At 36.4% G+C, this 24,302-nt stretch overlaps 2 protein-coding genes across 2 annotated transcripts in view; one reads left to right on the top strand and one right to left on the bottom strand.

The window, feature by feature from the left end:
* Positions 1 to 24,302, bottom strand: part of DOCK1 (dedicator of cytokinesis 1) — a 437,647-nt gene that overhangs the window by 243,227 nt on the left and 170,118 nt on the right. The window lies entirely within an intron of this gene.
* INSYN2A (inhibitory synaptic factor 2A) overlaps positions 4,780 to 24,302 on the top strand; it is a 46,737-nt gene continuing 27,214 nt past the window's right edge. The window contains exons 1-3 of the mRNA XM_070945965.1: positions 4,780 to 4,849; positions 9,893 to 11,099; positions 17,513 to 17,605. Coding sequence (XP_070802066.1) covers positions 4,780 to 4,849; positions 9,893 to 11,099; positions 17,513 to 17,605 — 1,370 coding nt within the window. The remainder of the gene's footprint in view (positions 4,850 to 9,892; positions 11,100 to 17,512; positions 17,606 to 24,302) is intronic.

Raw genomic sequence — 24,302 nt, 5'->3', positions numbered from 1 at the left:
GTTACCCGTTCCTCGAAATGGCCGTTTGTTGGGGAAAAACTGCCATGGCCTGTCCCGAAAGCTCTGCTGCTCGTGCTGGCGGTCTGCTCGTTGGCATAAACATCTGCTGGGATGGACCTTCCTGCTCATTGGTCTGAAAGGATGACCTTTAGTAGAAGGGGATAGGACAACGGTCCGCCTGCCTTGTCGCCGAAGGCAGGACCTTTCTTTTATCCCTGTTCTCAGAGATTTGCCAAACAGCATGCCCCCTGTATAGGGAGCAGATGCCAACCTCCACTTTGACTTCATATCAGCTTGCTACTGGCAGAGCCACAATAGCCTCCTGAACGTTACTGAGGAGGCTAGGGCTCTGGAGGCATATTTGGCGGCATGCAAAGTTGCATCCACAGAGAATTGAGTTGCTGCAATGATCTTATTAAGGTCTTGATGCAAGCAAGCCTCCTGGGGAGCTACCCTTGATTGAAGTTGGTGGAGCCAAATGAGGGAGGTGCAGTTAAAGAACTATGCCTCTGTAGGAGCACTAATTGCCCAGGCTGCGGCCTGATGGGTTTTCCTTAAAATCAATTTGGATTTTTTGTCCTTCGCCCTGAAGCCATTGGCAATATCTCCTGCCAAATATGGTGAAGGGGAAGACAGGGCCAGAATGGGACCGTCCACTGATGGCAGTTGCAAAGCCTGGGACAAGTTTGGTGCCATGCCATAGAACCTTTTGTTGTTCCCACTGGGAGTGGGGAGCAACGCTGGGCTTGTCCATTATTTCTGGACAACATCCAGAAACAATTGGGGAGCCGGAATGAACTGCTGCTCTGCTATGGGCTCAGAAAACAGATCTTGACTATGGTCCAGGCAGGGCACCCCCCGGCTCCGTTGCAGGTAAATCCTTTGATAAGTGGGCTCTAGTCTTTCCTTTATGCAGTAGTGACTTGAACAGCCCCGGGGGAAACAGTCCTGTAAAGGCTGGGGTGTCAGGGATATCCCCTCATCGTCAGAGAGGTCTAGGTCTCTGGGATTCCACACCCAAGAAGGAGTCATCACTATCTATGGAATGACCGGGAGATTGATATGGGAGCTCATTTAAATTCATAGTAAGCGAAACCTGTCACATGTGAGCAGATGATTCTGAAACCAGTAAAGCAGGACGCTGCTGGTTTAATCCAGCTGCAATGCCCTTAGTTATTGCCTGAGAAATTAATTGTTTCAAGTTATCAGGCAAATCTGACAGGTGGGCCTCAGTTGAAGGCAAACCAGTTGCTGGGGGCATGTGAGAGGCCCCTGGGGCATAAGCCTTGGCATAAGCGGGCTGAGACCCTGCTTCTGCTATTTGGCAAGCAAATGGATCATTCTCTGGTTCCCTGTTCCTGTTAACCAGCAAGGCTGAAGATGAGAATAACTTGCCAGTTTCCTCTGGTGACCAAGCCTGAGGAGCCGAAAGAGAGTGATTTGCCTGTTCTGAAACAAAAGGGCAGGAAACAGAGGGCTCAATTGAGTGAGTCAGTTTCCCAAATTTGACTGTTGTTTCTCAGCTATGGAGACCTGCTTTTCCAGAGCTCTCTGCCTCTGTTCCCTGTCCTTTAACTCTGCCTTTGAGATCTGCTTGTCTTTCCTTCCCCTGGAAGATTTGCAGGTCACCTTTGTGCTCACTGAGGCTTCAGCACTCTGTTTGGAAGCCTTTGCAAGGCGCCCCTCCCTCACCCTGGAGCGATCCGCCATTTTAACTGTGGGAACAGTTAATGCAGGAGTCTGTGGATGATGGACGTTAAGCTGTGCCCCCCAGGAATGGGTAATGCCCAGGTATAAGAGGGCAGAGACCCTTGTCTTCAATCACAGTCTCAGGGCAGGGAGTGCGATAGCGGCAGTGCTGGAGAGCCTCCGGATTAGTCAGCATACTTGCGAGCATTCTAGGCATTCCTAGGGCGAACCTAGGGGTAGCCAGCACCTAATGCTGCTTCTTCACCCTGGAAAGACCAGGGACTGGCGGCCCACCATGGTAGCTCCACGCACCGCTGTGCAATATTGTTCCACAATAGGGATGGATCTACAGTTTCTTCCTATTTAACTTAAGTAAGCAACTTAAACTTGTTTAATCATTGAACCCAAAAGAACTTTAAATAAGTAGCCGTTTCCATATACAATGGGACGGGATGTTTTGTCTTGAGAGTGATATTGTTATTTAATTTGTGGTGTTTTCTCCCAGTACGGCCATAAAAAAATCCCAACAACTTCTGATTACAAAATTAATTATAATTCTTGTAAACTGTTCACAAGAATTGTGAACAAGTCAAAGGCTGTAGAAAATACAAATAATGAACAATTGTAAAACCAAATGCCTTACCTTCATTCGTGTAAAACCAAAGTCATATTTCTACTGTTTCCTCAGATAACATCTCAGCATAGTTGAAACATCTGTTTTTATAAACATATTTATAAAACCTCATTCCAAAGCCCAGGTTACATTTGTATGTTGACACAATAGTACAAAACAGATCTGTGTGACAAAGCATAAGCCAAGATGGTCAGTTTTTGGCTGCAATCACATAGCTCTCCTACAAATAGATAGTGCAGATTTGCTCATTTCATTGGATTGGGTTAGTCCTTACGAGAACAGAGTTAGGGCATAACTTCTCCAATCAGATCATGAACTTTCTCCATATTGAAGGAGAGTTTTTTAAAAGCATTCTTATAATTTCCTCTTTGGTGTGTACCTCTAATTGTAAAACTAAAAACTAAATCTTTTAAATAGTAAATCGAATCTTCAGAAAATAATTTATTATCACCTTAATTGTGAGATCCGTTAGCTCTGGGCCTAATTTAATTAGAATGTAGGGGCAAAGATTGAAGAAACAAAAGGTAACCCAAATCATTTCAAACACCTTGTAAGTATTATAATTAACTACCTGGACAAACAATTGCCAATTTGATCTATTAATCTCATATTTTCTGTTGTTGATCTACAAATTTTAAAAGGTATTTATCAACTATTTTGGTTCATATCTGAATCCTAGCAAAGGCAGAGGTTTTCATCACTGCCCTTACAACTTTAGTGAAGCTCTCCAAATGGATGATCTCCACATGGACTTTAATCCAGATTTAAATGATTTATTTATTGGTTGATTTCAACATTTGTATATTGTAACTGTCCATCTTAAATCAACTCTTGAGTGGCTTCCAACCAATAAAACAATACAGGTAGTCCTCAACTTACAACAGTTTATTTAGTGACCGTTCAAAATCACAATGGCACTGAAAAAAGTGACATGTTTTCTACAGTTATGACAGTTATAGCATCCCTATGATGACATAATCAAAATTCAGAGGCCCGTGGTGCCTCTGGCAACCAAAACAGGGCATAAGGGGCCATGTGAGGCCCCCTGCACCCGTTCTCGACCTGACGGCCTCCTGCAGCACTATGCCAGCCAAAACAGGCCTGTTTTGGCCGGCAGGGTGCTGCAGGAGGCGTCCGTCCTGTCTCACCTCTACCCCCCAGCTGACCTGTGGAGGAGAACTATAATGCTGATCCGGCCCTCAAAGAAATCCAGTTTGACACTCCGGCTGTAGAGCATAAAGATACAGTTGCATTTTTGAAAACTACAAGATGGATAGGAAAATAAAATTCTGTAAAGAAGTACAAGACAAAAATAAAAAACTAACAGAGGTAGAAATAAAAACTGATACATTACAGAATGGACTTGGGCATTTGGCAGTATTTTTGGAATTAGTTTGACATATGGTATAATGATAGGGTCTTATTCCTTAAATAAAAACTACCTACAAACAGGTATTCTTTGACTTACAGCAGCAACTGGGACTGCAGGGATTGATGTCAGTAAGTGATGTGGTCATAAAGCACAGCTGCAGTGTTTAGTGACAACAATCCCTGCAGTCTCAGTTGCCGTTGTAACTGATTATCAGAGTTGTTAAGCGAGGCAACCCTCTCAGGCTTCCTACAACCAAAGTCAGTGGAGAAGCTGGTGGGAAGTTAAGAGTCCCAGGTCTGCAGGCAAATAAATGGTTACTACTGGGTGGGAGAGGGAGTGAAGTTGGGCGGGAGTGTGTGCAAGAGGTGCGGTGCAAAGGTGTGCACAAGAGAAGCTGAGAGAGTACACGAGAGCTGTGGGTCGGGTGTGCAACTAGGTTGGGGAAGGTGTACAAGGGGCATCCCACAGGTTTGGAAGGTGCAGGTTGGGTATGTGCGCAGGGATGTGCAAGTGTCTGGCACACGCACAGAGGGACTGGTGTGTGTGTCTGGAGAGGGAATAGACATGCAACCTTCCCTGCTGGTTTCCATATCCATATTGCCTTTCTGAGGAAGCCAACAGTGGAAAGTTGCAAATGGAGATCAGGCAATGGGATGTTGGGATGGCCAGAATTCTGAGAATCGGTTGTTAGCCATCATTTGTTCAACGCTATTGTAACGATCACTGAACAAATGGTCATAGGTCAAGAACTATGTTACCTGTTAAGCATAAAGCGTCTGTCTAATAGCAATAAGAAAACCATGTGAACATATACTTAAGTTTTCACTAAACAAATGTCTTAAAATCTGATTGGTGCTTGATATTCTGAACTGCTAGATATTTTTTCTGTTTGACTACAGTTAGATTGCCAACACTTCTGAAAGTATGTATTCAAGCATCATTTGTGTTCTCTGGAAGAGTAGATTATTTCGGTGTTTCCAAAAACACAAAGATTTATTGAAGTTAAAAAGGGGTTTTATTTTCCAGTATCGTCTACAACCAATTAGTAATAGTATATTTGTTATATTTTAGGCTAAGTAACACGATGGCCAAAGGAACTGATCATGAGATGAGGAATCTTTCATCTCCAGCTTCACAATCCCTCAATGATGAAAGTAAGTGGTATGTCCCTGGATTTCTGTTGGTTTTATCTAATAGAACTTTTATACACACGGTGTGAAATACAGTAGTTTATATAAAAATATTTATGTAACTTGTTTAAGAAACCTCATATAAATTAAATATTGACCAGAGAAGAAAAATAATTCAAACTACAGGGATTAAACAAGTGACTCATCATATAGATAAATTTATTTGAGAATTAGTTTTCATTTACTGTGTTTGTAAAGATTAGGGTTTTTGTTTCTGTATTTATTTATAGTTGGTTTATACATCCCCACATCTAAAAAATAGTGATTCTGGGCAGTAAACACATAATTAAAGTCAGTAAAACAAAAGGAATAAGTAACAGGAATTATAAGCATAGACACAATTACAGCACAGTGGCACCCAAAGGCAATCAGAATCCAGCCACAGTTACGTGAGAAAGCTGCAATGATGACATTACCCAACCTACAGGACCCAATATCCAGGTTTTCAAGGCTTTACAAAACACCAACAGGGTTGAGTATTACCACTATTAATCTCACATTTCTTTCTAGAAGGTACCGGTATTATCCCATAGTATTTAATTTTCAAAATTACTATCTAAGCAAATAAGTAAGCCCATTGGCTGTTTCTGAACCATAAAATTAACAAAAAACAGCATGGGGATATCAGCAATTTAATACTAAAATATGATCTTGTTCCCAATTCCCTATTTAGTATTTTTATTTGGTACCTACTTGTATCTAAGTATAGTGCTATATCTTTTCTCATCCTATGAGATAGGTAAACAATTATTGTGTTCTATATTTAATTAAATTTAATTTTAGTTCCTGATACTTATTAGGCAGGACAAATGAAAGAATCCCATGATTTTAGAGTGAACTGGTAGAGAAATTAATAAATTAAAATCGGTAAGCCCATTTCATTTTCTAAAAAGAAAGAGCAAATACAACTCATGCACTTAAGAGTCTTAGCAAAGAAGAATTCATCCATCAAATTACTGTCCTAAAGTCCTTTGTATCCCAGATATATTTAGTTCAGTGTTGTAATGCACATATTTACTTGTATTGAAGCATATCAAATTCTTATTCACTAACCAATTTTACTCATAGTTGCACCAAAGTAATGAATGTATATAAATATTAAAGATGGACAGATTTTTGTATTTGTCTTTTAAACAGTACCTTTAGTTCGTTCAGAGTAGCTAAAAAGAATGATGTTTGTGAACTATTTTGAATTTATTTTCTTGGCTGATGGAGTGAAATTGAATGCACAATTCATTTTCAAGGTAACAATGTTGCTATTTCAGTATTCAGAAACTATAACCTATTAGTATACTTACTGATAGCCTTCATCTTGTGATCACTATTTTCCTTTTCTCATGCTACCAAATGATTTTATATATTACTCCTGTTTTATGCAAATGTAGTATTTCCTTCTCCATAATGCTATTTAACACCTTGGCTTTTGGGTACCTAAAGTATCATCATTTTTATTTCTAACCTCTAAATTCCTGCAAATCCTTCTTAATTATTTTTTAATAAATTCCTGCAAATCCTTCTTAATTATTTTTTAAGACTTTGATACTTTGTTTTGTTTCATTTTGTCTTACTCATTTATTTTAAGTGACCAAATTTACATTGGCCTTTTTTTATTATTCAATTATGTCTGATTCTCTGAGACTGCCTGGACAAGTACTTACAGTTTTCTAGCACGGGGTTTCATAAGTGGCTTGCCATTGCTTCCTTCCTATGGCTGAGAGAAAGTGACTATCCCAAGGCTACTCAACTGACTTCATGGCCAAGGTGGACTAGAATTCATGGTCCCTTAGTGTCTAGCCAGATGCCTTCACCACTACACCAAATTGTATTGGTGTATATATAAGTGCAAATAATATTTGTTATTCTACTTTAAATGTGTTTTTTCTGGTTTGTTGCTTCAGTTTATTCTATAAACTGTTACTCATAACAAGATAGCAAGTTTTAATTTAAAAAAAAATTCCCTCACATAATGAAAAAAGGGAGCTATGGTGGCTCAGCAGACTAATTAACATCCACTTACATCTGCTGCCTGCAATTACTGCAAGTTCAAATCTCACCAGGCTCAAAGTTTACTCAGCCTTCCATCCTTTCTAAGGTAGGTAAAATCAGGACCCAGATTATGGGGGCAATAAGATGACTTTGTATAAATATACAAAAGTATGAAGGCTATTGCTTAACGCATTGTAAGCCGCCCTGAGTCTCCGGAGAAGGGCGGCATATAAACCAATTTTTTTAAAAAAAATGGATAAAAATTAACCATAGTTATGCTCTCTTTTCATGCAATTTGGCATTATTCTTCAGAATATAACTTATTTTTTCTGTCTTAGCAATCAGGCTAAATGTTTAAAACAGATATAAAGCAAGGTAATAAACTAAGATGTGATTCTTCTCCCTAAGTGGAAGAAAACTGCCCCCTGCAACAGCTTAGTTACATTTAACAATTGAACACATTAGGTATGTTAAATAGGTAGTACAAATTCTAATATTTTGCTATTTAAAATTAACATTTCCTTATTTCTGTATGAATATTCTATAAAAGTATAGCTTTGGTGCATTATATTAAAAGTAAGGTAATGTTTTTCTTCTAGAATATTGATTTTGTGGTAATTTGAAACCCAATAAATGTGGGTGGTTCCATTGCCAAGCAGTTAAGGGCTACATTTTCAGGAGTATTATCTTTGCCTATAAAGAAATAGGAGCACTTTTAAAACAAATGGCTGTTTATACATATTGACATTTGCCTTAAACATTATTCTTAAAAATAACGAGTATCATCCAATTTGCAATCAGTTCCAGTTCCAAAATGAGTAGTAATAAATGCAGATCTGTTTGTCCTAAAAAATTTTTAATTGAGGCTTCTTCACTGAGGAGATTTAATCTCATGGCCTAAATTTATGATTTTAAGTTTACAGTAAGTTATTTCTATCTATAATCTCTTCAAGAGTTAATTATGCTGTCATCAAACAAATGTAGCAAATGAAATGAAGAACCTCCTAGTAAAAGGTAAATTATAAGGAAGCATATGTTAGTTACCAAAATTATTCAGTGACAATCAGTCTGCAGAATGAAAATATCTACTGTATAGCATTAAAACATCAATAATATATAACATTTTTAATAACTGTTTCAGCTGCTTTTTCCCCTCCCACCTCTCCTCACTATGGAAATAATGATTTCTGCATAAATATAGAGAGCATTCAGCCATAGGCAATAGTTGTTGTCCATTTGGCCAGGTTTGAATATTCTTAATGATATACGTTTAAGTAAGAACCTTTAAACATCATGGAGAACATAATCTTTTATATGCATAATAAATAATATAATATAGTTATTGGAGCAGCATGGCGCTCCCATGTGGCTCCCCTCCTGCGCGAGCTGCACTGGCTCCCTGTGGTCTTCCGGGTGCGCTTCAAGGTCTTAGTTACCACCTTTAGAGCGCTCCATGGCTTAGGACCGGGGTACTTACGAGACCGCCTTCTGCCACCAATAGCCTCTCACCACCCAGTACGCTCCCATAGAGAGGGGCTTCTCAGGGTGCCGTCAGCCAAACAATGTCGACTGGCGGCCCCCAGGGGGAGAGCCTTTTCTGTGAGGGCACCCACCATCTGGAACGAGCTCCCCCCAGAGATACAGAAGATTCCAGATCTGCGCACTTTCCGCCGTGCCCTCAAAACATTCCTATTTCAGCAGGCCGGCCTGGCCTAACTTTCCCTTTATATTGCTTTTTGATTTTATTTTAAACTGGGATGTCTTGAATTATCTAGGACCAGAGTGTTTAGTATATTTTAATTGGTTTTTTTTTATTAACGTTTGTATTACATTTATTTTTATCGTTCGCTGTTCACCGCCCTGAGTCCCTTAGGAATAGGGCGGTATATAAATTTAATAAATAAATAAATAAATAATGCATTTCTGAGGGCTTACTGTCTCATTTACATCTGGAGGGCAGTGATATTACACTAAGTCATAATGTCAGAATAAAACAATTTAAAGCAGCATTATCTTTCCTAAGATAAGTACATAAATACTTTTTGTAAATAACATATAAATATATTTTGAATACACTTCCCTATCTAAGACCACAGATAGTTCTTGCTTAATGACTGTTGCATAGTAACTATTCAAAATTATGACAGGGCCACCTAAAAGCTACTTCTGACACCATTCCAAAGTTCTGATGGCTAGACACATCATTTTTCAGGTACTTGGCAGCTAGCTCACCTTTATGGATGATTGCAGCATTCCATGATCATGTGAGTATGATTTATGACATTTTTTTTTGCCAGTTTCCAGCCTTATTTGGCTGGTTTCCAATAAAAAATGTCCATAGGGATACACTAATTTGTATTTAGTCACTTGTTAATGACTACCATATTCACTTAACCATGGTGTTTGTTTAACAACTGGAGCAAAAAAAATAATAATCAAAAAATCAGGTTCAGTCTGTGCATACAGTCTGTGGATTGATTTATGATGGATATTCTGGGTTCCACTATACTCATAAATGAAGGACTATCTCTGTATTTTTTTGCCAAAGAAAAGCAGAGAAAATAAGGGAGAAGGAACTCACCCCTTATTTGTTTGTATTAGAATGTAATCTGATATCTACAACTATTCAGGAATACTATATATATAATTTTAGTATGTAGTCTAAACTATCTTAGACGCCAAAGAATCTAGTCTAATTGTTGTATCATCCTATCCGACAGGAATTTTGGGTAACTTGAAAACCTGCATATATTTAGCTAGAGGGTCCTAAACTATCTATCTATCTATCTATCTATCTATCTATCTATCTATCTATCTATCTATCTATCTATCTTACTTTCCCCTCTCTCTCTCTCTCTCTCTCTCTCTCTCTCTCTCTCTCTCTCTCTCTCTCTCTCTCTCTTTCTCTTTCCTTCCATCCATCCATCCATCCATTCATCCTTACAATAAATTCACCATTGGAATAAAAACATCCATACCTAGGGTAGTAACAGTCTTCCTAATATTGCTTTTTGATTTCAGGTACCACAGGAAGTGAGGAACCCAGCAAATGCTTGCTTGCAGTTTCTGAGAGTGACGTTGATTCAGCAACATCACTTGCCTTAGAAATGAAATATGCATTGGATCCCAACCGACAAATCAAGAAGAGAAACAAAGCCCTACAGGTGAGATTCAAAGACATCTGCGAGGCTCAGAATGAGCAAAGGGAAAAACAACTCTCTTTGTTACAGCAGACTGACCAAAAGGAAGCAAAACCCATCTCTTACAGAGCAGCTTACCGAAAATACATGACAGTGCCTGCCCGAAGATCAATCCCTAATGTTACTAAAAGTACAGGAGTTCAGACTTCGCCTGAACTTAAAAAGTGTTACCAGACCTTCCCTTTGGACCGGAAAAAGGGAAATGTAATCAAAAGCATAGCTTCAGTTGACACTTTTCCAAGTCAAAACAACGGATTCCTAATTGATGTTAAAGAGAAAGACAGCAAAATCTCAGGAGAGGCTGTTCAGTGCAGCAAGAAAGTCACTGGATTTGTGACAGCTGAATTTATTTCACATACCAATGAACGCATGAACGCAATAGAGCTGCTTTCTAAGGACAACTGTTTGGAGACATGTATAAGCACTGATTTGCACAGCTGTAGTAAAGAACCTCCTTCTCTACAGGACTCAGCAGCTTCAGTTTTAGAAGAGCCTGATTACCAGCTGCATGACAAAGCAAAACACCACACTGGGCCATTGAGGTATGAGGAAGCTAATCCAGCCAGCCAAGGAAAAGTGTTCAAGACCGAAGTAGCTTCTGTCTACTTGCCCGCATCTGGTTCACACACCTCACTGGCTGACCAGCAACATTCGGCAGCAACAGGGAACAACTGGTCCCTGTGTCCAGCCGAGGAGGAGGACAGAAAAAGAACTCTGCATCTTAATGGTCTGCAGTCACAAGCTGTAAGTACAGCTCAGGCCTGTCCCACGCAGGCACAGTGCCAGTCTACCCAATGTAACGAACAGACCCTTCAGGTAAATGTTTCACCTATGGAAGGAAAACAGCCTTGTCAGACAGCAGTTGCTGTGAGTGAAGGATGTCAACAAATTGTGCCTCACACTGAAGTGGTAGATTTGAAAGCACAGCTACAGATGATGGAGAATCTGATCAGCTCCAGTCAGGAAACCATAAAGGTCTTGTTGGGTGTTATTCAGGAGTTGGAAAAGGGAGAAGCTCATAGAGAAGGGTAAGTTGATTTTTATTTTATTTTATTTTATTTTATTTTTTTGGATATGTGCAAGAATCTCATTGGGGGGGGGAATCATTTGCATGAATTCTGTTGAACAATTTACATGTTTCTGTTTATTCAGAAGGTGTTAGAATTGCTCAAAAAGCATGTGCAACATATGTGTCACCTTTCTTTATTAATATGGATTACTTTAATGAATAATTATTCCTGACTTGCAGTACTTGAAAATTATAATTTAGCATCTAACTCCACAGTAATGTATTAATGCTTTAGATGACCTTTCTATTTCATTGTGTCTCTAATGATCTTATAATATATAGTACTGCTTTCAAAGAATATTAAAATTAAAATATATTGCTTATATATATTTGTCATAAAACAAAGGGTCATGTTAAAGCTAATAATATCTGCTATATGATTACCCAAGAACTCTTTCATTAATTATTTAAAAACAGAATAGACTAGGAGGCAACAGAAAACATTATTTAGAATGTTGAAACTGCCCACAAGAAAAGCATTAGTTTATAAAAATGAAGTACAGAATATATTGTTCTGCGTTCTATAATTTTTTTTAAAGCATTGCTCACAAGATACTTAACAAGCACAGCTATTTACTGAGACTTCTATAATTACATCTTTATTTGATAATTGCAACTTCTGTTCTTTGGCATCTCACTTACCCTTCTAAAAGATATAATGCCTGTATTTCCTAGTTAATTCAGTGATTGTATCCTAACAAATGCAACTTTCTGTCTCCAACTTCCTGTTTTGTGTAGCTCATGCTTCCCCCCACTTCAGTAAATGTTCCCTCTTTCATTCCTTTCATCATACCAAAATTACTAATATGTGTCTTTTTCATTTGTGGCTTTAGAAGTTGCTTTCACCCAAAACAAGCTACTGATTAATTAAAGATGCAATAATTATAAACATGGTAATTGTTCTATGTAATAATTTTGCTTAGCCAAAATGATTTACAGCACTTATTTAAATTTAAACTATATCTATGTCACAAGGACACGCTATACATTTCAAGTACAGCAGAATGGTTTTCAATGTTTGTAGATTTAACTGATCATTTATTTTGTGCATGCTCTTTGACATCTAATGGCATAATTCATCCCTTTAACTATGTGTATTGAAACTCTTTAAGCTTTTCATATCTGTATTTCCATTATATCATGGCATTAATGTTTTGTTGACTCAGAAAGTCTGAATGTGGGAGGAAATACAAGTATGGCACTGAAGAGGCTCTGTGGCTTGTGACTATCAAAGCAACAGACCTTAATGTTGACCTACTAGCAGAGATCTTATGGCTGATGATTTAGATTGATTTAACGATTTAAATTACAAACATGCAAAGTTAAAAGGTTTTGTGTGCATATTTTTTCAGGAAGTAATCAGGAAACTACTGATGGCAACAGTACAACCCAGTTGGCATATATAAATAAGGATTTAGGGCTTCCTTCTTTTCTCTTCCTGATGGAATTTAAACAGTGAAGTCTTAAAACTAACTTGTAAAAAGAACTAAGATTCAGAATACACAGTTTAACATATAAAATGTAGCCTAACCAGACTTATTCTCTAATAGTACTTCAATTAGCAGTTTCTACTTCTCCTTAAAGATGCTTGTAGTGAGGAAAACATTATTTGACATGTTAGTTTATTGGTTGTTGTTATTCTGATGCAAAAGACCAATTCCTTTTGCATCAGACCCATTGCAAACTATCGTTTAAAAAAAAGTTTTAGTACCCTGTTTCCCTGAAAATAAGACCTCCCCGATAATAAGCCCAATCAGGCTTTTGAGCGTATGTACTAAAATAAGCCCTCCCCAAAAATATTTAACCGCATGCGCAGCCAGTCCCCACCATTTCCTCTGGTTGCTTGCCGTACAAACAACACGAGGTGAGGCGAGGCTGGAGGGGGGAAGGGAGGGGGGAACATGCCCCACGCTCCCCATATGCCCTTACCTAATGGCCGCTCCTGCAACCCTAGCTACTGCGCCCCTTCTGTCACGCTAATGGCCACCGCAAAAGCCATTAGTGAAGAACAGGGAGGCAGCAGCAGCAAAGGGACCTCCGGTTGCAGCGGCGTGGTCAGGCCGACAGCATGGTACAGAGTCCTGGGAAGCAAGGCTGGAAGCGCATGCACGGCCTCGGGCAAACAGCTGACAAGCAGTTGTGTCAGCAGCTGCCATGAGGTGACCACATTCGTTGCCTCCTGTACCTCAAAAATAATAAGACCTTTCCAAAAATAAGGCCAAGCGCTTATTTCGAGGGTCAAAAGAAAATAAGACCCTGTCTTATTTTTGGGGAAACAGTATATTCCTGGAAAGGATGGAACTATATCCTTTGCCCCATTGGGGGAAAAGGGGGATATTTATTTATAACTCACTGTAGTATACAAATTTGAGGGGAAATGTCATTGAGATTCAGAATGCAGACCAGGGCCCTAGAAACATAAAAACACTAGAACAGATAAACAGGAATACCAATGATTCATAACCACGAAGCATTATGTGTTGTCAGAGGTTCATAAATGTTTTCACCATTCATAGCTATGACTAGGCTGCTCATGAATAGTGGTTTAGAGTTCTTTTTTTTCCTTTCAGCATAGAGAAGAACAAAGACCTACTTCCCTTGTTTAGACTTAAATGATATTCAGAAACCAGAAAGTCTTAAAAGTAATTGCAGGCTCTCATATAGTTAGTTTTGAATATATTTGCTTATATCTCAAGTAAAGTGAACAAATTTACATATTATACAGAGAGAGAGAGAAAGCAGCAACAACAACAAAAACAACAAATTGGTATAAATGTCAATAGTTTTTAATTGACATTAATTATAAAAAAACATTAAAATGACTGTGGAAACTAAAACATGTAGGCTCTTTTAAAAAATATTTACACTTGTATACATTTTATACTTATTTAAATAGTTACATGAATCTCTTATCTGATATATAGTATTATGCATTCATCTCAGCAAGGACACATTGATTACTCACTTTCCTGATGAGAAGCATCTTATTTAGAGATTGCTGAAAAACCAGACTCTAGTAGATGCTTGTGAACACTAGAGTATGAGTGGGCAAATACTCTAATTTAATAGCATCTATGTCTGACATGAACTAAAACACTTTAAACTCAATAGATGAGTTATATACTGCAGATGTAAATGTGGCCATATAGTTAAAATAAATTAAACTATATATACTTTAGCCTAGAAGCTTCTACTCAAACCTATTCCTGATTATCATAAACTTTGATTATAAATTGAATTGGTTTGCCTGTAGAAGATGACCAACCACTAAAATGACTTTAATAAAATCTTGCATTTTTCCTTCCCAGAATATATAGCCACAGCCTCTTTTTCAACACATTTTATATTCCTATCCCTAAAACATTAGAAGAAGAAATTGCAGGCAGCCAATGGTTTACGGTTTAATTCATTTCGTTCTTTTGCTTAAATGAACAAAAATAAATTTCTTCAACGTTTTATGTTACTATAGCATTTTTACACTAGAAGAACTTATTGTGATTTTTTTTATTTCAAAACTATTTCAGTATCTAGGTACTTTTGAAAAGATAAGAATTTTAGGAGAATCAAATCATATGGAAAAGAATAAATTGGCTGAGAACAGTATTAAACAAAATCTCTCTTTGAAAGTAATAAGACTTAAGCTTTGTTGTTTTAAAAATACTTTTATTAATATATGATTTGTTACAAATATAGGCTCTATTTCTAATAAAGAAAAAGATAACTTTGAAACTAAAAGATTTAAATATTATGAAATGTAATGCAACAGAGAAAAATATAATTCCTGCTACTAAACTCAGTCATAATAAAGCCTGCATAGGCTTCTGAAAGGATTATTTAGTAACAGCAATTTACGTATTTATTGGATTTAAATCCTAACTTTCTTACTTAGCTTGCATTACCACTTCTAGATAATGTATGTAATCAGGATTTTAAATTCATCAGAATCCATTTAAAAAAATAGAAATTGAATTCAATATTTAAAAAGTCTGAAACTAACCTTAGTTAGTTTAATTCTTAGTTTAATTCTTAGGGAATCAATAATATTATTATAAAAATGGTACTATATACCAAAGATAAGCAGTGCTTACCACTATAAATAAACAATGAAAAACAACAAAATGCAGCCAATTTGTCTTCTCTTTTCACTCTAGACCATATTTTTCCTCTTCGTATGGTTTTCAGTGTTCACTCAAAATAAAATAAACAGTGAATAATCCAGATCATCACTGATGCTGGATCCTGACTTGCTTTTTTCTCATGGGCCTATCTATTTATTTATTTAAAATACTTTTTTTTTGCAGACCTTAGAATGAATGCTGATAACTTGGTCGTTTTCATTGACAATGCTGTTTCAATAGAATAAGGGTAGACAATCAGCTTGTATGTGTATTAATATCATATATTTAATGAGACTCCATTAATATATGCTGAAATAATAACATTTGTAGATAAGGAAGGAGAGAGGGTTTAATGTGCTATATCACTTTCAAATTCTAATAAATTTTCAAGTCTAATTAAAAGTCTTACGGTTTCCTTATTAAGACTCTATATGGCTTGGTTCCTTTTTATTTTTAGGATTGTCTCTTCCAATACAATCAACCCATTCAATGAAATATTCATGAGAGATCAGGGGTGCAGACCAGTAAGTTGCAATTATGGAATATCTCGGTGATGTTAGCTTGGTCCTTGATGGTATTTCAAAAGGCTTTGAAGACTTGTCTTCTTTTAAATACTAGTTATTCAGTCAGTTTACCATTTTAATTTTGTTCTTTTACTGGCTTTGGATAATGTTTATGCTGGTGCTATTCATATATCTAATCTATAATCTATAATATAATTAATATATAATATGATATATATATATATGTGTGTGTGTGTGTATGTATATATATATATATGTGTGTGTGTGTGTGTGTGTGTGTCTGTGTGTGTGTGTGTGTGTGTCTGTGTCTCTGTGTGTGTGTGTATATATATATACATACATTATATATATATATATATAAAATAGTCACAGTTTTAAGGAAAGTCAAAGGGGACTTTTAAAATATTTTTTCTTTTAAATTTCAAGTTGATTTGATTGGTTAGTAAATCTATTTCTTAGTAAATAATAATTAGAAAGTAATAATAATATACTAAATTTATATGTTCTGCAACTCCCATGATTCTGGGATGTATAGAATATATACTTTGGGCCAGTGGTGAAATCCAATTTTTTTTACTACCGGTTCTGTGGGCGTGGCTTGGTGGGCATGGTGTGGTTTGGTGGGTGTGGCAGGGGAAGGATACTGCAAAATCCCCATTCCCTCCCCACTCCTGGGGGAAGGATATTGCAAAATCTCCATTCCCATTCCACTCTGGGGCCAGCCAGAGGTGGTATTTGCCTGTTCTCTGAACTACTCAAAATTTCCGATACCAATTCTCCAGAACCTGCTGGATTTTACTCCTGCTTTGGGCAATATATAGTATATAAGTGTATGCTGTAAATAAATATCAAACACCATCAAATACAGTTTTTTCCTTCATTTTTTTATAAACTAACCTTGTGAAAGCAAACGTATCTAATTTCATCTATTGTAAACAGCAAGAATAAAATTGAAAGAGGAATATACTTTTTTTTTTTTTTTAAAGAAAGCTAACCAATATATTATTTACAGTAACCAGGCCTCCTTTTTTTTGAAATCCAGTCTATAACTAGCAAAATAATAGGGAGATAAACCAGAAACCCTATCATATATGAAAGCTCTCATGCAGAGGAAAACATATTTTGAAGTGCTCTGTAATTCAGATGAATCCTAGTTTTAAATGTATTGTCATATTTAATATATCAGTTGGCTTCTGTCAGAAAGTAAGTCTCTTTTCAGGAAACTAAATAAGCCATTCCTTTCAAACTTTCAAATTCTTTCCATACTTATTACACCTATTATCTGATTAAATATTAAATCTGTTTGATCTCTGTTCCAGGGCAATAAACTCAATCTTTGATTTTTATTTTGAGTTGGGAAGGGTGCATGTGACAAAATTTAAAATCATTCCCTAATTCTACATCTTAAACTCAGAGAAAAATGTTCGCAACACAATTATGCAATTACAAGTACACTTAATCTTGCATTTTCCATTACGTATCTGAAACGTTACGCTTCTTAAAAGAACAGCTATTAACTGTAACAATTAACTGATCAGCTATTAACACTTTTGTCCCAGTCAGTATTTCTCTTCTACATAAATTATGTACAGCAAAATATCTGTGAAAAACGTTACATAGGTCTACAAAAATCAGATTTCTGCTTTTTGCTGTCCCATTTCCCCCTGCAAAATCCAGCTGGATTTTGAATCCTAATCCTACATAATTTTTTCACATGTATTTTTTCACAGATATTGTTCCAAGGGGAAAAACTTTATGTCGAAATCGGACCTTGACTATGTAATGAAAGCTTCTTCTCATTTGTTGAGACTTGACCCATTAAAGTAAGTCTTCTACTATCAGTGCTATCGGACTGTTATAAATAATAAATTATTTCATCCTAGTTCACGTATTAGAAATAATAAGAAAAGTCCATTATGTATAAGAGAACTAGCAATATAAGACTGTCTTAAACAACTAAGGGAAAATATAAAACTGAATACAACTACTGTTAGAAAATCAAAGAAAGTAAACGGATTGCTGAATTTTGCACAAAATTCAATACAATACAGAATGCTCTAGTTATAATTCACTGAAAAATGACATAGTAATATTGCTATATTATACACTTGTTGCCTTTTGCACAACTTTACTGAACCAGGAAGAACCCCATTTGGATATTAAGGTATAACATGCACAGGGAACAATAGTATACTCCTGGATATATCATACAGCATGGACTGATTGTACTTGTCCGTGTTTTCAGTTGATTGTGACAGCTAGACTCATGGATATGGGTAGCCCATCAAATCTCAGTAAATTGTTCCTTGTTTTTAGCCAGAATCTATCCTATAACATTGTTTGTCTATCCATTCTGGTAATTCGGATAGAGAGAGGGGGTATTATTTCCTGAAAAATCCTGAAAGGCATCCAAAAGAAAAAAAACGCTTCTTCAAAAAATAGAAACTGGGAGATGAAAGCTACAAGCTGACGTATATTTAATGAATATTTATTATACTTCAATAAGAAGTAGCGAATGTAGGTTACATTGTTTTTATTTTTTTTCTCCTTCCTTTGCTTTCACCCATTTTTGCATTTAATTAGATAAAGATACATATAAAGAACATACTTTTTAACATACTAAAGTCAAGACTTCTTTTTCACAATTACAGCTTGGCTGTAATTCTGTAGATGTGTTTTTAATAGATTTTTCATGAATGTTTTAAAGTTTCTTAGAGCTTGAAACAATTCACCATTCTAGACAGTAAATACTGCAAGTATATTTTGACATATTGTTGTCAAGATATAACTACCATAGAAGTCAATTTTCTGTTGACTTTTGCCTGCAATGGCCGCTTGTTTGACTGTTCTTTCAGTTATGCTGTCTCTTTTATTTTTATCACGAACCTTTGTCCTAGGAGTTTATTTCTCATGGGAAAAAAGCAGAACTTTTTTTAAAAAATGTTATTGTTTCAAAACAAAAATGTTAAGAACAGATCTTCCCAGAAAACATTTATTATCCTTGTACTATTAAAAAGATTATTGGAAGTTTTAGAGGCTTTAATGAACTAGTTAAAACTAGCACATGTCTCAGAATTGTTTTCTCCCTTTATATTTAAACCATGAAATCATTCAGTTCTGTATATCAGTCTGAAAATCTGAGTATCAGCTTGCCTAACTTAAGCCAAGCTATTCTGGAATTCCATTATTTTATATTATGGTTTGGTTCTTGTTTTTTTCCCCTTGTGCCATCGCTCTGCTGAACACCTAATTCCCACAGTACTCTCTTATTTACTCTCTTTAAGTATATTTACTCGTAGGCTATGGCTGTACTATTAATATTATCCTTCTCTACTACTTCCTCTTATTGGTATCATTATTATGATTATTATTACTCTGTTGTTTTGCATGTACACTGAGCTTCTGCACTGGAGACAAATTTCTTGTAGGTCTAATTATACTTGGCCCAAATGAAGTATTCGAATAATGTACTGTATATTTGTCTTAAAGTAAAGAACAATCTCTTTCATTTTATGAAACCATGGTTTTAAATAATTGTCCTGTACCTTGTAAATTACATTAGCTAGCACTATCTGGGAGTAAGGTTTGTATAAAGCATAATGTTTAGTTTGCCAAGAGTGTTTTGAACAAAAATAGCTATCAAGCAATAAGTAGCTTGGGTCAACTGAGCATTTTTTGAACAGAACTTTAAAGACCATTGTTTCTGCCGCATTAGTTCAATTACACATTGATTACTAGGATTATGCAGTTTTCAGAAGGAGTAAAAATGGTTCATAACATGCATGGGCACATATCAACAACTCCTTATACCCACACTATCTTTTCCTAAAAACTACAGCCATATCATTGCAGTTAAACATGGAAATATTTTAATTAATTGCTGATAGATGCTACATGAGCACATATGTACCCTAAAACATCTTTGTTCCTTCAGTGTTCATGTTTGTTCAAACCAAATCTACATCACCATATGTTTACTGTGAGACAAAAATGGACTCCTTGACAGGATACAAGTGTAATAAATATACTATATACTCATGAATAGATCTGAGAACAAGTACTTCTAGCAGGAAAGCAAGATAGAAAATTGTTCCATGAAATTAATGAAGTAGTTAGGAACTACAAGTCAGGTTCCATAAACTTGCCATCTTCATATACATTTATTTATTATTGTTTCAAATGAAAACTCAAACTTTATATATTTCCAGATCTGATTAATGTTTACGGTCCATGGCCTTCTTTGCAACCATCTTCAAAATTCATAATTTGAGAGTTCCTACTTTGTTTCTCTAATTCTGTGATGGTGAACCTATGGCATGCGTGCCACCGGTGGCATGCAGAGCCCTCTCTGCAGGCATGCCAGCCGTCGCCCCAGCCCACCTCCACTGTGCATGTGTGTGTACCTCTCGGCGGCTAGTTGGTCGAGTCTCTGCCGTGCATGTGGAAGACACATGAGATGCACATGTGCATACATGGGGCATATGCACGGGGGCACTCGCATTGCATTTTGGGGGTTCAAGTGTACCCCCTACGCCCCGTTTTGGGCCTGGAAGGCCTCCTGCACCAACCTGGAAGCCAGAACAGGATGGGGGGCAGGGCACATGCGCAGGGGATGTACACACATGCTTTGGGTGGGGCACATGCACAGGGGCGCTCACATTGCACTTTGGGGGTCCGGGCACACACGTGTGCATTTGCACTTGTGAGCACGCGCTTTGGGCACTCGGCATCAAAAAGGTTAAACATCACTGCTCTAATTCTTTCTCAGTGTCCAGCTTTCATAGCCATACATTACCATTAGAAAGCCTTAAATATTTTGATCTTTATCTTTATTCTTCATGCTCTTGTTTAAGCCCTCCTCCCTAGAATTAATTTCCTCTTTACTTCTCCCACACAAATTTCATCTTTACCCATGAACCCAAGAAAACAGTATTATAGCAGAGATTTTTGTGGGGGTTTTGCTCATATATCTCTTAACTTTTTAAAGAACAACATTTTAACTATTGTGTGAGGAGCTGGGGACTCACTATAAAAATGTGATCTAAGGTTTAATATATCATTATTTTCACCTCATCTTGTTTTTAAATCTGCTTGTGTATCCCCCCCCCCATTTTTTAGTTGTAATTTACACCATGGCATAACTCACATTTAACATTTGATGGCATAACTGAAGATGTATATACCTATCTTACATAATTTGATGTTGTTCTATAAACATAATCATCTAGTTAGGAATTTGAAATTTTCATTTGGAATTGAAATAAATGTATGTTTGTTCTTTATTTCTCTGCAAGTATAATCCCGTGAAGTATAGAACAGTGGCTTTATGTTCTTAACAAGAAGTCTGTCCCCAGAAATCCTCAAGGAAAAAAATGTAATTTCCAAAATTTAGAAAAATTTGACTAGTGAAACAACCATTGGCAACATGGTACTTTGAATGCAGAGCAGGGTTTTTTTCCCTAGTCGTATAAAGTATGTTTAACCTTGGTGGGAAAAAAATACTGATTTTTAGTTTATATACAGTATCTGATGGCTATGTTGCCATTGTAAATTCTGATATCAGAGTAGAGATCTGTGGTATACCATAAATATCTGAACAAACCTGGTATCTTTTAATTTCAGATTGAAGGTCATATGGGCCACTAGATGGCGAAAATAAAGCATAAACCAAAGAAATTATTACTGTAATGAGAATTCACTTCATTTAAGAACTTCTCTTAAATGAGACACTGCAAAACTATTGTGGGTTTTGTTCTTAATCATTTGGAATACTGATTAATTATTGGGATATGTAAACAGAATACATTTGTATAGAGAATACACTTAGCCAAAAGTAAAGATCTTCTATTTCCTTTTGTTTCATTTTGTAATGGAAGAAGTAATCACTGAGCCAAAATAGAAATAGAAACCACTGTGTAATTAATGCTAAGAAGAGCTTGGTCAGAGATGAACATCAATGTAAAAATTTTCTATCATATAGTTCAAATATTTGTGTCTAAAATTATTGGAACTTACAGATAGTTCTCGGCTTATAACCATTCGTTTAGTGACCATTTAAAATTACAACAGCAATGAAAAAAGTGACTAATGACAGGTTTTCACACTTACGACCATTGCAGCATCTCCATGGACACATTATCAAAATTCAGATACTTGGCAACCAATTCATATTTATGATGGTTACAGTGTCTTGGGATCATGTGATCACTATTTGCGACCTTCAGACGAGCAAAGTCAATCGGGAAGCCACTTTACAAGCATATTACTAATTTAACAACATTTAACAACTGTGGCCAGAAAGGTCATAAAATGGGGCAAAACCCACTTAACAACTGTCTCGGTTAACAACATAAATTTTGGGCTTAATTGTGGTTTGAAATCAAGGATTATCTGTACCTATTTTTGAAACTGGACTTGCTCCAAAATAGCTTCACCCTAAGGAATAGATCTGCTAGCTGAAGCACCCAAACTAAATTCTCACCTTCAGAAATGTCAAAATAAATTTAATGAATTTGTGTGTGGGGGGGGGGGAGACAAAAGAATCAGGACATCTTTAAATATATCTTAACCAGAAAACCTGGTAGAGAAGTGGTTAGACATTTAGTCAACAAAAGAATTTTAAAAATGTTCAAGGTGGATATAGAGGCAAGAGAAAAAGTGAATAAATTGTACACAGAACACTTTATTACGAAAGAGATAGACAGATCCAGCAAATATAACTTTGTCTTACCCCTCATCAAAGGTTCTTAAGTAAACTTAGCAGTCTTGAGACAAGAGAACCTGTTTTATGGATTAATTGATTAAAACAGAAAGAAAAAGAAAGAATTATCCTGAATGCTGAGAAAGAATATGTGTCCCTCAAGGATCTGTTCTGGGATTGGTGCCTTTTAATTTATTCTTAAATGATTTTGAGTTGGGTACAAGCTTTTGCTATCAAATTTGCAGATAATAAGCTACTTTATTCTAGGTGGTTAAATGTATGATTGTAAAGAGCTCTGTAAGGCACTTTTTGAACTGAGTGAATGATTAACCAAATAGTAATTTAAGTAAAGTAAATTGGGCACGTGGAAGCAAAAGTTTCTAATTTTATGTTTCCAGTTGTGGGTTTGAGATGTTTATAACCAGCAAGGGGAAAAACCATAATAGCTAAATGAAGGATAAAATGTTTAGAACATAGGAGGAAGGATATGATGAAGAGGGAATCTTAAATCATGCATTGTATGGATAAAGTGAACAGAGAAACATATTTATCCTTTTGAACAGAGAAACATATTTATCCTTTAGATATCAGGACCAAGTGCCAGCTATTTAAATTGATTAAAACAATTTCTAAGCAAACATTACATAGCACATAAGTGGAAGTCATTATCCAAGACATAGTGAAGGCCACTAACTTCAATGCATAAATTCATAGACCCTATGTATTACAAGAGATATTAGTTTTGAGATTCAGTGATTACTCCATACTGGGGATGCCTTCAAATGCCAGAGGGGTAGCTCTTCACCTTATGCTTGAGAATATTTGAGAAACATCAGGATGGTCATTGTGAAAAACAAAATTGTGAAATATGACAGGCTTTGGCCTGATCCAGCTGAGCTATTATTATGAACTGTAAATACTTCACTAAATGGATTATTGTACCTATTCCTGATTCTTGACAAATTCAATAACAAAATCAGTGATGCTATAGGCAGCCTCCTGATGACAGTAATTAATGCTTCAATTGTGGAAATGTGTAGTTAGCTTCTATTAAAAATTGGGGTTACAAAGTAAGCCTTACATATTTGAAGAGGATAATATGAATCTTTGTTTACTTTTCTTTATAAAAAAGTAGCTATTTCCCCCCCTTCGACATCAACTATAGGAAGATAATAATCTTTGCATTTCCTGGCAATTAATTTTTGTAACCATGCCAAAAATGCAAACTATTTCCATTTCAGAAATAGTAATAAAAAATGGAATTCCCAAATCAATATATTACATAAGCAATCCGGATCCACCATCTGTTGAAAAAACATATTAATAATGTTCCAAAAAGTAGGCAAAATGGGTTGCCCTCCAGGCCAGTGGTGAAATTCAAATTTTTTTACTACCGGTTCTGTGGGAGTGGTGTGGCTTAGTGGGCGTGGCAGGGGAAAGATACTGCAAAATCCCCATTCCCTCCCCACTCCTGGGAGAAGGATATTGCAAAATCTCCATTCCCTCCCCACTCTGGAACCAACCACAGGTGGTATTTGCCGGTTCTCTGAACTACTCATAAATTCCGCTACCAGTTCTCCAGAACTTATCAGAACCTACTGGATTTCACCCCTGCTTCAGGAATCTCTCTCTCTACCTTGCAAGGGATAAAATGTTCAGCAATAATTTTTAGGATGGGCACACAGGTAAAGCTGATCCTAATAGGAAAGATGATTTGAGGACTTGTAGTACCAAGCCATGGAGGGTTTTAAAGATTAAAAACCAGAACTCTGAATAAGGCACTATTGAAAGCAATGCTACATTGAAGAAGACTACTTTTA

Source organism: Pituophis catenifer, unplaced genomic scaffold, assembly GCF_029215685.1.
Source record: "Pituophis catenifer annectens isolate HBS135680 unplaced genomic scaffold, rPitCat1.0.hap2 SCAF_6, whole genome shotgun sequence".
In the NCBI taxonomy this organism is placed as follows: Eukaryota; Metazoa; Chordata; class Lepidosauria; order Squamata; family Colubridae; genus Pituophis; species Pituophis catenifer.
The sequence above is the reverse complement of the archived record's forward strand: the minus strand, read 5'-3'. Positions and strand labels throughout refer to the sequence as shown.